The sequence below is a fragment of the Lotus japonicus genome, chromosome 4 (genome assembly GCF_012489685.1).
Source record: "Lotus japonicus ecotype B-129 chromosome 4, LjGifu_v1.2".
Classification (NCBI taxonomy): Eukaryota; Viridiplantae; Streptophyta; class Magnoliopsida; order Fabales; family Fabaceae; genus Lotus; species Lotus japonicus.
In genome coordinates this window covers 60,121,116-60,135,070 of record NC_080044.1, presented here as the reverse complement: position 1 = coordinate 60,135,070, position 13,955 = coordinate 60,121,116, and the positions used below count along the sequence as shown (strand labels likewise).

Here is a 13,955-nt window from a genome sequence, read left to right as displayed (position 1 = left end):
TGAGGCAAACCTTGCTGGTTAACATAAAGTGACCCAAGAATAAATATACTAACTTGTTCCTTTTGGCATATTGAATCCACAGCCATGACCCAAAAAATATCCCTAGTCAAACGCAAAATACTCCTAAAGCACCCACAACCTAAATGGTCACAAAAAATCTTTGTGTGGCAGGTAGACTCCACTGAAAGTGATGAAGAAATAGCACGCACTTCATCAACATCACAAGATATATTTGTGAATTGTGCCCTCATTTGAGTTCAAAATGCGTAAATGGTCCTTCTATTCTTGGCCCAGGATATCAGGAGCCATCCACAATTGGGCCCAATCACCGTTCAAGTTTGTCTATTTTTTGTTTGTGAATTATAAATATTAATTGACCAAAAATATTACAAATACATATTTTTTGTGAATGTTCACGTTATGTCTAATTGGTCCTTGGAGATATTTTAAAGGGCTGCAGGCAATATGAGAAAGGAATTAAATCATTAAAAGTAACAACCTATAACTATAAGAATGAGATTCAGAAAAGGTTAACAAAGTGATTATGTATAAAACTTGATCTCCTTTTATTCACTTTTCCAGATAAAACTCAAATTTGCATTCTGTTCCACTTCTTACATTTTTCTTGGAATCCAACAACTTAAGAAATTTACTCATTTTCTATTCTGTTCACTTGTTTCTATCCTCCTTTTTTCAGGGCTCTAGTGATCAGTATATGATTCCAATTTCATACGAGGGGAAAGGTAAAATTACTTGAAGTCTTGAACAAAAACCAATCACTGTAAAATCTACAGTAACATTATTGATATTGATATCTGCACAAGCATTGAAGGGGGGGGGGGGGGACTCATTAAAATTCTAATATTTCTTCCTTTCTTTCAAGACAGAATTAGGAACATTAATTTCAAGGCTTTGACACAAAAGTCAATATGCAAAATGGGAGTAAGCAAATGAAAAGGGGCAACCATAATCAGTAAAAGCTATACAACTCACTACTCATTATCATTGTTAAGCAAACATTCACTATCATCTACAACATGCAGTCTTCTATTTCGGCATTTCCTGAAGGCACAGCCAAATTTTTTTAATCTGAAGCTGTTACCAGTTGGTTTTCCCTCATTAAATACTTCAGGTCATTGCTATCATGCTGCACCCTCCCAGAAATCTCCAAGCACATGCCCTTGCTGAGGCCTTTGTTTGGTTGCCTATCTTTAGCAGACTTCTTACTGAATCCCTGGTCCACGAATACCGGCTGAATCTTGAGAGTAGGGTTTGGTTTAATACGGTTCACTTCCCTTTCATCTGGAGGACGTAATATTCTATTGTCAGGCTGCAATTCTGAAACTTCATCTTCATTCACAAGGACCTGCAAGATATAGATTAGAATCCAAAATAAATTATAAAAAACACATTGCATAGCATTAGGTATCATGAACCAATTATCCGAAAAGCTTAAGCTGTGGAGTGTTGGGTAAACGACATATGAATGATTATATTTCCAGAATAAGGTTTCCAGAAAACAAGCCTACGAAGAAAACAATATAAGCAGGACAATGGGAAAATGTGAAGAAGACCAAGAATGTTCTTAGAACTTCTAGTTTAGGTTTCTGCTTTAAAACCACGTATAGAACCACAATAATTAATAGCACATGATCCTAAAAGAACTATTTCATGTCACATTCAAATTAGATTCATTAAAAATCATAACTCATTAAAATAATATGTAAAACCATTAATAACAATTGCACAAACAAATTAACTTGAGATACACATGCAGATATCAGGACAGACTGACACAAAAAAAACACATTTGTTTCCAATCCAACTGGAGAATTCATGCTGCAGCCACTGCAACTAGTAACCTCAGGTAAGACCGTATGGTTAGAATATACATACCTTGCGACCAACTAGATCAAAAGTCACAACAACTCTATTCCGCTTGGCTCGCTCAGCTTCTTCCATCTCCTCTTGTTTCTTCTTCAGCAGTTCTTTTTCCTAAAGAAAGAAGAGAGTTGTAAACACTAAATTGCCGAATGTGATAAAAATTGCATGTTTAAAAGGTGTGTGTAAAATCACGCAAACTCAAGAATCACTAAATAATAAGCTACCCACGATAGTTTTTAGTACCCACACGCAATTCTAAATCTTAAAGACGCCTAATTAAACATGCTCAAAGAGTATCAGATGTGAATGTGATTACAAGAGGCAAACAAAATAGAATACCTCCTTTGACAACCAACTATTCCCATCAATCTCATAGTAGTCACTTTGGTCATCAATAACAGTTGTACGAGCCGCAGAGTTCCGGTCGTAATCAACAAGCCTCTTCGCATAAGCTTCAGCAGCAGCCTCCTTTTCTGACAAGGGTAACAAACTTTCTTCCAGGCCAGCATAAGAGCTCCCCTCTTTCAACACAAGCGCACCACAAAAATTGCAAGGTCCCTCCCCTTCTTGCTCACAAACTATTTTGCCACAAGACAAGCAATTACTGATCAGCCTGTGACGGCGTGCTTGACAAGAGCACGGCCTCCCCTGCTGGAACACAATCGACCCTTTCGCCGCCTCAGCAAGCGACACAACTTTCCCAGCTTTCTTCTTTTTGGAACTCACTTGATTCCCATTTTGTGACGCTCTTGATTCACTGCCAGAAGCTGGAGTCTGATTCACTTCATTCTTATTGGGTACTGCATCTTGACCTCGAACCGCCACAGCTTTCGGTGCTCTATTCGATTTCTTACTTCCAATCGCAGATATGTCAGCCGAAGAAGGTTTCACATAGGCACTTAATTTGGTAGTCGGAACATTTGAACTGGCGCTGGATTCCGAGTAACCTCTCTTTTGTAGATATTCTTCAATCACAGCTTTCCCCGCTTCCTGACCAATTATATTCTGCAATGCAAAACAAAGATAAAACTATCTAGTGTTAAATCTTCCATCAAACAGAGAAATTATAAGATTTTCCATTCACCAATACAACAATTCAGTAAGCATTATTCACAAATATAAAACATGAATGCATTGTAAGGATACATAGAAACCCTAAACCCTAAATCCATAGCAATTGGATCCTAATTTCAACAAAAACAAATCTTTACTATCCTAAATCCACAGAAATTGAAAGAAAAACAATCAAAAAGAGAGAATGAAAGGAATCGAGGGTTACATCAAGATACTCTTTAGCATCTCGCGGTTCAGCAAGGTTGCAATACGAAACAAGCCCTTTGATGATCTCTTCATCCAACCCTAATCCCAAACCAGTCTCAATCTTCGAGCATAACTCCACCAGCGCCTTCTCCAACCACTCCCCCGCCGATTCCATCTTCTTCTTCTTCTTCTTCTTCTTCTCTACTCTCTCTCCTCAAAACCAGAACAAAACTCACCAATCACGATCCTAGCGCGTAACGGATCATTAGATTTGGCACCCCAACCATTAGAAATGTCACCCCACTTACGGAAACTCAGTTTCCGAAATATTTCGGAAATAAGGTTTCCGAAGCACTTTTTTACTCAAAAGTGTGGTTTTTTACTCAAAAGTGTGGTGTTAGATGTATTTTGAACTAAAAATCACGAATTAATTTCGGAATCTAAGATTCCGAAATAATTCGGAACTTGAAAATCCGAAAATTAGGGGTGTGAAATCTAATGGTTGGGGTGGCAAATCTAGCTCTCCGCGGAACGCGAACAGTTTATGCACGCGCAATTCAGATCTCGCCACGTGGACTCCTTTTCTCGCTGACGTGGAAACGCTGATATAAAACGCTGCGTTTTCTTCGTCTTCGTCCTCGTTTTCATTTCACCTTCTACCAGAAGTAGAACAGAGAACAGTGTGTGTTCCTTGCTTCAACTCGAACCTTGTTGGTGTTCTGTGAATGAATGCTGGATTGAATGAATCGTGCATTGCTTCCAAAGCACGTTGCAGCTGTGGTGAAAGCCCAGAAGGATCCTCTGAAAGCGTTGGAGATTTTCAATTCAGCGAAGAACGAAGATGGCTTCAACCACACACTCTTCACCTACAAGTGCATGCTCCAGAAGCTCGGCCACCACCGCGAGTTCAACCAGATGGAGAATCTTCTCTCAGAGATGAGGGCCACATTGGAGAACAATTTGTTGGAAGGAGCTTACGTGGAAGCAATGAGAAGCTATGGAAGGTTCGGGAAGGTTCAGGAAGCAGTGGACGTGTTCGAACGCATGGACTTGTATAACTGCGAGCCTTCTGTTCATTCGTACAATGCAATCATGAACATTCTGGTTGAGTTTGGTTACTTCAATCAAGCACACAAGGTTTACATGAGGATGAAGGATAAAGGGGTGGGTTCTGATGTGTATACGTACACTATAAGGATCAAGTCTTTTTGTAGAACTGGTAGGCCTCATGCTGCACTGAGGCTGCTTCGTAACATGTCTGTGTTTGGTTGCAGTTTCAATGCTGTGGCCTATTGCACTGTGGTTGCTGGGTTTTATGAGTTTGGGGATAGAGACTTGGCACGTGAGCTGTTTGATGAAATGCTTGAGAGGTCTTTGTGTCCTGATGTTGCCACTTTTAATAAGCTGGTGCATGGGCTTTGCAAGAAGGGTTTTGTTCCTGAGAGTGAGAAGCTTCTCAATAAGGTTTTGAAGAGAGGGGTTTCTCCTAATTTGTTTACTTATAATATCTTCATACAAGGGCTTTGCAGGGAGGGTGCTCTTGACAGGGCTGTTGTGTTTTTGGGTAGTGTCTCAAGGGAAGGCATGAGTCCTGATGTTGTAACTTATAATACTGTGATTTGTGGGCTGTGTAGGAAATCTCGGGTTGTAGAATCTGAGGAATGTTTGCATAAAATGGTTAACGATGGACTCCAGCCTGATGAGTTCACATATAATACTATTATTGATGGGTACTGCAAGAAGGGGATGGTACAGGATGCGAATAGGATTTTGAAAGATGCTGTTTTTAAGGGTTTTAAGCCAGATGAGTTTACTTATTGTTCCTTGATTAATGGGTTGTGCGGAGATGGTGATCCTGATCAAGCCATGGCTGTCTTTAAGGATGGAGTAGAAAAAGGTTTGAAGCCGAGCATTGTTGTTTATAATACCTTGATTAAAGGGTTATCGCAACAGGGTCTTATTTTGCCAGCTTTGCAATTGATGAATGAGATGGCAGAAAATGGTGTTCAACCTAATATATGGACTTATAATACAGTTATAAATGGCTTGTGCAAGATGGGTTGTGTATCTGATGCTAGTCATCTTATCGATGAAGCTATTGCCAAAGGGTGCCTCCCAGACATATTTACCTATAACACTTTGATTGATGGCTACTGTAAACAGTTGAAGTTAGACAGTGCGACTGAGATAGTAAACAGAATGTGGAGCCTAGGTGTGACTCCTGATGTTATCACATATAACACTTTGTTGAATGGGCTCTGCAAGGCTGCAAAATCTGAAGAAGTAATGGAGATTTTCAAGGCAATGGTGGAGAAGGGATGTGCTCCCAACATAATTACATACAACATTATCCTAGAAAGCCTTTGCAAAGCTAAGAAAGTAAATGAAGCTGTTGATTTGTTGGGGGAAATGAAAAGCAAGGGCTTGACACTTGATGTTGTAAGTTTTGGCACATTGATCACTGGGTTCTGTAAGATTGGGGATCTTGATGGTGCTTACCGGTTATTTAGAAGGATGGAAAGACAATATGATATTTGCCATACAACCGCAACATATAACATCATAGTTAGTGCATTTTCTGAACATCTCAATATGAACATGGCAGTAAGGCTCTTTTCCGAGATGAAGAAAAACGGTTGTGACCCGGACACCTATACTTACCGGGTCATGATTGACGGCTTTTGCAAAACTGGAAACGTTACTCATGGATACAATTTTCTGTTGGAAAATATCGAAAAGGGGTTTTTTCCATCACTAACAACATTCGGTCGGGTTTTAAATTGCCTCTGCGTGAAGCACAAGGTTCGTGAAGCAGTCGGTATCATCCACCTTATGGTACAAAAGGGCATCGTCCCAGAGATTGTAAATACAATTTTTGAAGCAGATAAAAAGGTGGTAGCAGCACCTAAGATTGTTGTAGAAAATTTGTTGAAGAAGGGCCATATAACTTATCATGCCTATGAACTACTATATGATGGTGTTAGAGATAAAAAGGTTCATAAGAAAAAACTCCCAAATATGAATTCTCTTCGTAGAGGGGCCAGGTCATCATCTGCTGATTAGATGACAATATAAGTTAGCTTCTTCCAGAATCAATTCATTTTGTAATCCAAACATGCCCTTAATGTCTTACTTTATCCCGACCCCAAGTTCAGGTATTTCTGCTTCTTCATAAATAGTTAACAGTTTGTTGTACTATTAATATTCACATTTCATAAAAGAACACTAGCTCTGGTTTCAGGTACTGAAGAAGCGATGAGCAACACTTTGGAACCACGATGGGTTTCATTGTTGAGCAAGTGCAGCAGCCTCAAACCCACGAAGCAAATCCACACCCACCTCTACGTAACCGGCCTTCACACCCACCCCTTGTTCTTCGGGAAGCTTCTTCTCCACTGCGCCGTCACCATCTCCGATGCTCTCCACTACGCTCTCCGTCTCTTCCAACACTTCCCCAACCCCGACACCTTCATGTACAACACTCTCATTCGTGCACTCGCTCTCTCTTCAACCCCTCTCTCCTCCCTTCAGCCCTTCATTCAAATGCGTCGCCACCCTACCGTCTTCCCTGACAGCTTCTCTTTCGCCTTCGCTCTTAAAGGTGTTGCCAATGGCGGCAGTTTGAAACCCGGCACTCAGCTGCATTGTCAGGCCTTTCGGCATGGCTTTGATACCCATGTCTTCGTTGGGACAACCTTGATCAGCATGTACGGTGAATGTGGGGATTCTGAGTCTGCTCGACGGGTGTTTGATGAAATGCCTGAACCGAATGTTGTCACGTGGAACGCTGCTGTGACTGCGTGTTTTAGGTGTGGGGATGTGGCGGGCGCGCGGGGCGTGTTTGGACGGATGCCCGTTAGGAATTTGACATCGTGGAATGTGATGCTTGCTGGTTACACTAAAGCAGGTGAGCTTGGGTTGGCAAGGAGAGTTTTTTCTGAAATGCCTTTGAAAGATGATGTTTCTTGGAGCACTATGATTGTTGGGCTTGCTCACAATGGTTCTTTTGACCAAGCTTTTGGGTTTTTCAGGGAGTTGCTGCGCGAGGGAATCAGGCCGAATGAGGTAAGCCTCACTGGGGTGTTGTCTGCTTGTGCACAAGCTGGGGCATCTGAGTTTGGGAAGATTTTACATGGGTTTATGGAGAAATCTGGGTTTCTTTATATTTCTTCTGTGAATAATGCTCTCATAGATACCTACTCCAAGTGTGGGAATGTAGCTATGGCACAGTTGGTCTTCCGAAATATGTCGGTGGGAAGGAGCATTGTGTCTTGGACATCGATCATAGCAGGCCTTGCGATGCATGGTCACGGAGAAGAGGCACTTCAACTTTTTCATGAGATGGAAGAATCAGGAGTTCGGCCGGATGGTATTACTTTCATATCTCTCCTATATGCTTGTAGCCATAGTGGCTTAGTTGAGCAAGGGTGTGAGATTTTTTCTAAAATGAAGAATTTGTATGGTATTGAACCTACCATTGAGCATTATGGCTGTATGGTTGATCTGTATGGTCGAGCTGCTAGGTTGCATAAGGCCTATGAATTTATATGTCAAATGCCAATTTCACCGAATGCAGTCATTTGGAGGACTCTGCTTGGGGCTTGTAGCATTCATGGTAATATTGAATTAGCAGAGCTTGTGAAAGCAAGGCTTGCTGAAATGGATCCAAACAATTCTGGTGACCATGTACTACTCTCGAATGTTTATGCTGTTGCAGGGAAATGGAAGGATGTTGTCAGCATAAGAAGAACAATGACTGAACAGAGCATGGTAAAAACTCCTGGTTGGAGCATGATTGAAATTAACAAGGTCATGTATGGTTTTGTGGCGGGTGAAAAGCCTAACGAGGTTACAGAAGAGGCTCATGATAAACTGAGGGAAATAATGTTGAGACTCAGGGCAGAAGCAGGTTATGCCCCGCAGGTAAGGGGCGTCTTGCATGATATTGAAGAGGAAGAAAAAGAAGATTCAGTGTCTAAGCACAGTGAGAAGCTTGCTGCAGCTTTTGGAATAGCGAAACTTCCTAAGGGAAAACAATTAAGAATAGTGAAGAACCTGAGGGTGTGTGGGGACTGCCATACTGTGATGAAGCTAATTTCTAAATTTTATCAAGTAGAAATCATTGTGAGAGATAGAAGCCGCTTCCACTTGTTCAAAGATGGATTGTGTTCTTGCAGAGATTACTGGTGACAGGGGTGATTGATGAATTAGTTTATCCTGACTACCCTTGTTTGTAAAGAAATTAAACAAGTTGATTATGGCTTGATCTTCACTGAATTGGCTGAGCTAGATAGCTCAATGCTGACGATATCATTGTTCTGACATATATGATGAGTGATGGTATGAGCAAGTAGTTAGTAAAAAAGCATTTATTTGCTTTGTCTAGTGGTCTTAACTCTTAACCACTATTCCTCCAAAGTACAAGACTCTTATTGCCTGACCTAAAATAAACAAAAGTGAAAAGGATGAGTCAAAGCCAAAAAGCTAAAGAGGAGCAAAACTTATTGAGGTATTCAAAATGAAACAATTAAAGTCTCAACAAACAGAATTGCCAGCTGAAGATACATCCAGTGCAACCAAATCAACTGCAATGGATACTGTAAGTATCAACTCAAGCAACCCCCCTTGCATCAATGCCTCTGCATGTGCTTCCACCCAAGGCCAACTGGCCAAGTGACTGCATCAACCACTACAGTCTACAGGTAGGGACGGGCCAAGATAGAATAAAAGTGGAGCAATTGCCCTCAAGAGAAAAATTTCCTTAATAGAATGATATTCAAATAGTATATTTACTCCTATTAGCTATTGTTGGTTTTGCTAAATATGTGTTTAATTTTTGTCCCCTTATCTATTTTTTCTGATTTTGTTTACAGAATTGCACCTAATAGAGACTAGCAATTTAATTCCATGGAAATGTGGAGCATTGAAGCGAAAATTTGGGATAATAGAAGCTTTCATGGAGAGAGGGAACCCTTGTGTTACAAGGTCACTTTAAATATGCAGCGGAGAATAGGAGAGTATGCAGCTAGTCAATGCCCAAAACCACATTGAAGTTTGCGGAAACCAAGGCCAATAGGTCTCAATGATCTTTTGATTTTTATTTTCATATGTTTGAGAACGAACATTTTGTGAATCTTTTTCAGAGGTTTTTTGTTGTTGTTATCAACATTAAAGACTGAATGTGGTTGCCAAACATTTGGCTTAGAACTCCAGTTATTGACTAAGTTTGGTGGATTTTAAGATGGTTCATGTTAATGACATATTATTAATGGTCTTTTTTTTTGTTACATCGGAAAGATAAATTGCACCCTCCAAGGATTGATCCTTGTACCTCCCTCACCCAACTCACATGTGATCTAACTCCTACCACTTGAGCTATCATTAGAGACATTAATAGGTCCTTTAACCATACTTAGTCGAGTCATCAAAGGTTAAAAGACTATAAGTAACACTAATGTAAACCATCTTAATGTTACATTAAGTCTTAAGATGATTTTAAGACTTGAAATTTGGATGACCAATTTTCCATCTTCTATTACCTATTGTTATTTGTCGTATATTCAACAGATAATCTTTTATTCGCCGCCGCTATCTCCCTCCCAAGATCTGTTCTTCGTCACCCTCTTCAGTCATTGTTCATCATGTGCAGGTCTCGTCGGAATGGGAATCATTGTCAAGGTGCGACGAGGAGTTGGTTGGACAGAGTGAGGTTGGGGTTGCGATGGAGGAGACATAGGAGGTACTGAGGTGCAAAGGGGGTACTTAAGGGGCCTAAAATCGTGAAGGAGAAGGAGTTGGAGGACTTCATTGTAATTTTCACAAATTTCCCAAAAATTTAAACAACTGGTTATCAATAGAGCATCTAAACCACTCATTTAAAAAACTAATATATCCAATGAAAGTAAAACTGTATATACCTATGAGCCCCATTTTATCAAAGTTTTGGCATGAGAGAGCATCAGTGCAACCCCTTTTTAGAGTGACACTATAAATTTCACCTTCTAAGAGGCAAGTGATATTTTGAAAATGGAGAAACTTAGATCAAGTTCCTTAAATCCATTTCATCAAGTTTACCAATCATGTGATGCCACATGTGCAACTATTTCTAAATATAAATGTCATTTATTAAGAATTTATTGTCAAAATTTAAAAAATCACACATAAACTTGATAGAATAGAGGGAAGGAACTTGATCTAAGTTTTATCCTTTGGAAAATAACATGCGAGATAAATGACAATGAGATACTTTGAAAGAAAATGCTTAACTAGTGTTGGTGATATTACTACCACACAAAAAAAAACCTTGTTGAATTTTTCATATTTTTCAGTTTTCACTAACCCTTCACTATCCCCAGTTTCCATTCTTCAAGTTCTGCATCTTCTAATGGCGCTCTCTGCAACATTTATGCTTCCTTCTTCTCCAAGCTCGAACCTTTGCACCAAAATTCGTAGACCCTTTCTCTCTCACTCCGTCAATCTCATTACCCCACTGAAGATCCGGGCTTCAACTACTCTGGATTACTCCAACGTCTCTGTCAACGACAAACCCTCCCCATTGAAGGTGAGAAACTTCTAATTGTTTCATTTCCCAAAAATTTCATATAGGTTTTAGTGTTTTTCAACTACTTATATATAGCTGAGTTTATGTAATAAACAATTTTTTTTGTTTATTTATCTACTTTGATTTGTGGAAGCAACGGTTTCTTATTTGATTATTCACAATTTCAATTTGGATAGCTCTATAATTTTGATACTGCTTGTGTCAATTTGGAACCAATTCTTGCTCATGTGTAATGCCCTTTTCCATTTCCCATTAGACTGGTAATTGGCAATGGAAATTCAAGGATAATTCTGTGAACATTTATTATGAGGAGCATGTAAAGGAGAGTACGGAGCCTTACCAAAATATCTTGATGATGCCAACCATTTCTGATGTTAGCACTGTTGAGGAGTGGAGATCAGTTGCTGGAGACATTGCTCAACGTAATGGCAGTCGCAATTGGCGGGCAACTATTGTTGATTGGCCTGGTTTGGGTTATTCTGATCGGCCGAAGATTGATTATAATGCTGATGTCTTGGAAAAGTTTCTAGTAGATTTCATCAATTCCCCCAATGGTCCAATAAAACAATCAGGTAGTGGTGGAGGACATTATATGTTTGTAATACTTTTCGCTACAGTTAACATTAGATTAAGGTTGATGGTTTTGATCTATATTTGTTTTAGATAATTTTTTTACAGTTAGGTTGCAACTTGCAGTTATTATTCATGTTTTTTATGATTGTGTTTTTTAGTTAAGAAGTATAGGGACTAAAATCTATTAACTTTCAGATTGAATCATGTGCTTGAGAAATTGCTAAATCTTTTAGGTTGCTGTTGAAAGATATAATTCCTAACCAGCTTACTAGGGCTTCTAAGGCTATTTCCCTCTTCATTGGTGGTTATGAGGAATATAGGCTAGAGTATATGTTTCATTTTTTCTGGGGCTAGGAAATTGAGGAGGTCTTTATACACTTGAGCTTTGGTTTAGCTAATTGGTTAATATCATGCCCTATATATGGTCATTTGTTTTCTGTCTCTTAAATCAAGTAGATATTTTTTATTGTACTGTCTTTCTTCTGTTGTCTTATCAAGTATTTACATCAAGCAGGATGCTTCCTGTAAATTGTGGGGGTAATGTATGTTTTGTGTTTGCCACTGATTGTCTCTTCTCTTTGAGTGATTTTTCCAGGGTGCATATTTGTTTCCGTGGGTAGTTGAATTGATCATGGGTTTGTATTAATTAGTATTTATGACTAACATTGTTTTTTTGTTAAACTAGAAAGCGATTTGGTAATTTTTGGAGGTGGGCACGCTGCATCGATAGTACTCCATGCTGCAAAAAAGGGTCTGGTGAAGCCCAAAGCTATAGCTGCTGTTGCACCAACTTGGGCTGGTCCCCTTCCTATTGTATTTGGTCGAGATTCCTCCATGGAAACACGGTACTTTGAAACCCTTTTTCAGTGGATGTACTTTTTCGTTACTGATCATTATGATATTGCTTTCTAATCTCTACTGGAAGGAAAAATAAATTTAACCCTATGAGCATAAATATTTCTTAACTTCAGGGTGAGTTTCTTTGAAGTTGTTGAGGCAGTACAGGGATGCAATACTAGTTTTATTATTTATATCCACGTCTATAACTTCTTGTTCCGGGTAACAGTGTTATGCTGTGTCTGTGCCCCTTAAACGATCTTTCCATTTTCACCTGCTCTACAAAATGTTGTTTGAATTTCCTTAGAATTCTCATTGATATAGTTGTTTCGCAATATAATAAACTTGACAGGTACGGTCTTCTAAGAGGGACCTTAAAGGCCCCTGCAGTTGGCTGGATGATGTATAACATGCTTGTGAGCAATGAGAACGCGATCCAATCGCAGTACAAATCCCATGTATATGCCAACCCTGATAACGTTAGTCCAGAATTTGTGGAAAGCAGATATGCATTGACAAAACGAAAAGGAGCGCGATACTTGCCTGCTGCATTCCTGACCGGGCTACTAGACCCCGTGAAATCTCGCGAGGAGTTCCTTGAACTATTTGTGGATTTCGAGGGGAAGATACCGGTGCTTGTTGTATCAACCAAAGGATCTCCTAAGAGGTCTAAGGCTGAGATGGAAGCTCTCAAGGGAGCTAAAGGAGTGAGCAAGTTTGTGGAAGTGCCAGGCGCTCTTCTTCCACAAGAGGAGTATCCTTCTGTGGTGGCAGAAGAGCTTTATCAATTCTTGCAAGAATATTTTGGCTCTGCAGCTTAAATTGACACTTCCTTTTATGAAGCGGGGAATATCAATGTTACTGGTGTTCTGCAGCTATGTTGGTTCTGTCTTCAGAGGCGCAAGTAGTTGATGGAAAGGAAGAAGTGTGTCCAAGGACAGTATACATCTTTATGTAATGTGCTTTATTTGATTACTATAGAAACCTCTTTTACAATGAGAATGAGTTATACAAACATCAAATGATTTCCGAAACATATTTGAAAATGTTTTCCTAATGAAACAGTTTGATTTGAAGAAAAAAATGTGTCTTTATTTTATTTTCTATTAGTAATTGTAAAAGTATTATATTACAGGTGGTTAGTGAAGTTTAGCAACCCATGTAATAAGAACATTATCCATGACTAGTGTTACTGTGTAGTCTAGCTCATTTGTCCATGTGACTTGGTTGAACAAAAGGCATGAAATGATTATACAATGCCAATGCAACAGAAATAGTACCCTACAAAACCATGTACATCCGACTTTATACTGTTATACCAAATCCAGCAAGCAATCAAACTCAGCAGAACACCAAAGCCATGAAAAACAACAAAACACATGCTGCCAGCTGGACATAACACCAACATAACAAACTGCATTAACACCAACAGAACATAGCACCATAAGAATTTGGTAGAATAGCACAAAGTACATTACAAGGAACATGAGCCATGAAAGGGATTAAGAGTATAACCACTAACATCACCAGAACAGAGCTGGAAGATAGCATCTAAAATGAAACTGAGATTGCAACAGAATCAGTTATCGCATTCAAACTAGTAGCCACATGCAGAAAATCTTGACATGGAGAGAAGGCAGCAATAGCAATAGCAAGTTACAGCAACATCCAATAACAGAATACCCCACTTTCTTGATCCACTTGATTATAAGAATGAAACAGACAAGCCTAAATATAGCAGTATGCATGCAAGCTCTAGGTACTGTAATCACTAATCAGCTTTGAATGTGGCATCAGTTGTAGCTTATGATGATAAACCAGTCTAAAATAAGAAGCTACA

The 13,955-nt window shown here is 39.4% G+C and overlaps 4 protein-coding genes across 5 annotated transcripts; 3 read left to right on the top strand and 1 right to left on the bottom strand.

Moving 5' to 3' along the window:
- Positions 1-789: 789 nt before the first annotated feature.
- Positions 790-3,652, bottom strand: LOC130711116 (uncharacterized). Its single transcript, XM_057560609.1, has 4 exons — positions 3,164-3,652; positions 2,224-2,889; positions 1,897-1,995; positions 790-1,366 (listed from the first exon to the last, which is right to left on the bottom strand). The coding sequence occupies exons 1-4, from the start codon at positions 3,317-3,319 to the stop codon at positions 1,085-1,087; spliced, it is 1,203 nt and encodes a 400-aa protein (XP_057416592.1). The 5' UTR covers positions 3,320-3,652; the 3' UTR covers positions 790-1,084.
- Positions 3,653-3,811: 159 nt separating this feature from the next.
- Positions 3,812-6,207, top strand: LOC130711114 (putative pentatricopeptide repeat-containing protein At1g74580). Its single transcript, XM_057560606.1, has one exon. It carries the CDS (start codon positions 3,886-3,888, stop codon positions 6,205-6,207), a length of 2,322 nt encoding a protein of 773 aa, XP_057416589.1. The 5' UTR covers positions 3,812-3,885.
- On the top strand, positions 6,164-9,384 carry LOC130711115 (pentatricopeptide repeat-containing protein At1g74630). 2 transcript variants are annotated; one of them, XM_057560608.1, is made up of 3 exons: positions 6,164-6,299; positions 6,386-8,743; positions 9,018-9,384. In XM_057560608.1, the coding sequence occupies exons 1-2, from the start codon at positions 6,260-6,262 to the stop codon at positions 8,332-8,334; spliced, it is 1,989 nt and encodes a 662-aa protein (XP_057416591.1). In that variant the 5' UTR covers positions 6,164-6,259; the 3' UTR covers positions 8,335-8,743; positions 9,018-9,384. The 2 variants fall into 2 exon arrangements, with proteins under 2 accessions (XP_057416591.1, XP_057416590.1); XM_057560607.1 differs by having other exon boundaries at positions 6,386-8,846.
- A 976-nt stretch (positions 9,385-10,360) lies between these two features.
- Positions 10,361-13,161, top strand: LOC130714380 (uncharacterized). The gene is made up of 4 exons (XM_057564281.1): positions 10,361-10,705; positions 10,962-11,277; positions 11,964-12,123; positions 12,468-13,161. Exons 1-4 carry the CDS (start codon positions 10,376-10,378, stop codon positions 12,934-12,936), a joined length of 1,275 nt encoding a protein of 424 aa, XP_057420264.1. The 5' UTR covers positions 10,361-10,375; the 3' UTR covers positions 12,937-13,161.
- The last annotated feature ends 794 nt before the right edge of the window (positions 13,162-13,955 follow it).

What these genes read in the sequence shown, in the direction of transcription:
- LOC130711116 (XM_057560609.1), bottom strand. Translation starts at nt 3,319, where the DNA reads ATGGAATCGGCGGGGGAGTGGTTGGAGAAGGCGCTGGTGGAGTTATGC. An exon ending in ATGCTAAAGAGTATCTTGAT is followed by an intron (nt 2,890 to 3,163) that starts GTAACCCTCGAT and finishes TTTGCATTGCAG; the next exon opens with AATATAATTGGTCAGGAAGC. An exon ending in TTGATCTAGTTGGTCGCAAG is followed by an intron (nt 1,367 to 1,896) that starts GTATGTATATTC and finishes TATATCTTGCAG; the next exon opens with GTCCTTGTGAATGAAGATGA.
- LOC130714380 (XM_057564281.1), top strand. Translation starts at nt 10,376, where the DNA reads ATGACAATGAGATACTTTGAAAGAAAATGCTTAACTAGTGTTGGTGAT. An exon ending in ACAAACCCTCCCCATTGAAG is followed by an intron (nt 10,706 to 10,961) that starts GTGAGAAACTTC and finishes ATTTCCCATTAG; the next exon opens with ACTGGTAATTGGCAATGGAA. An exon ending in GATTCCTCCATGGAAACACG is followed by an intron (nt 12,124 to 12,467) that starts GTACTTTGAAAC and finishes TAAACTTGACAG; the next exon opens with GTACGGTCTTCTAAGAGGGA.
- LOC130711115 (XM_057560608.1), top strand. Translation starts at nt 6,260, where the DNA reads ATGCCCTTAATGTCTTACTTTATCCCGACCCCAAGTTCAG. An exon ending in TATCCCGACCCCAAGTTCAG is followed by an intron (nt 6,300 to 6,385) that starts GTATTTCTGCTT and finishes CTCTGGTTTCAG; the next exon opens with GTACTGAAGAAGCGATGAGC.
- LOC130711114 (XM_057560606.1), top strand. Translation starts at nt 3,886, where the DNA reads ATGAATCGTGCATTGCTTCCAAAGCACGTTGCAGCTGTGGTGAAAGCC.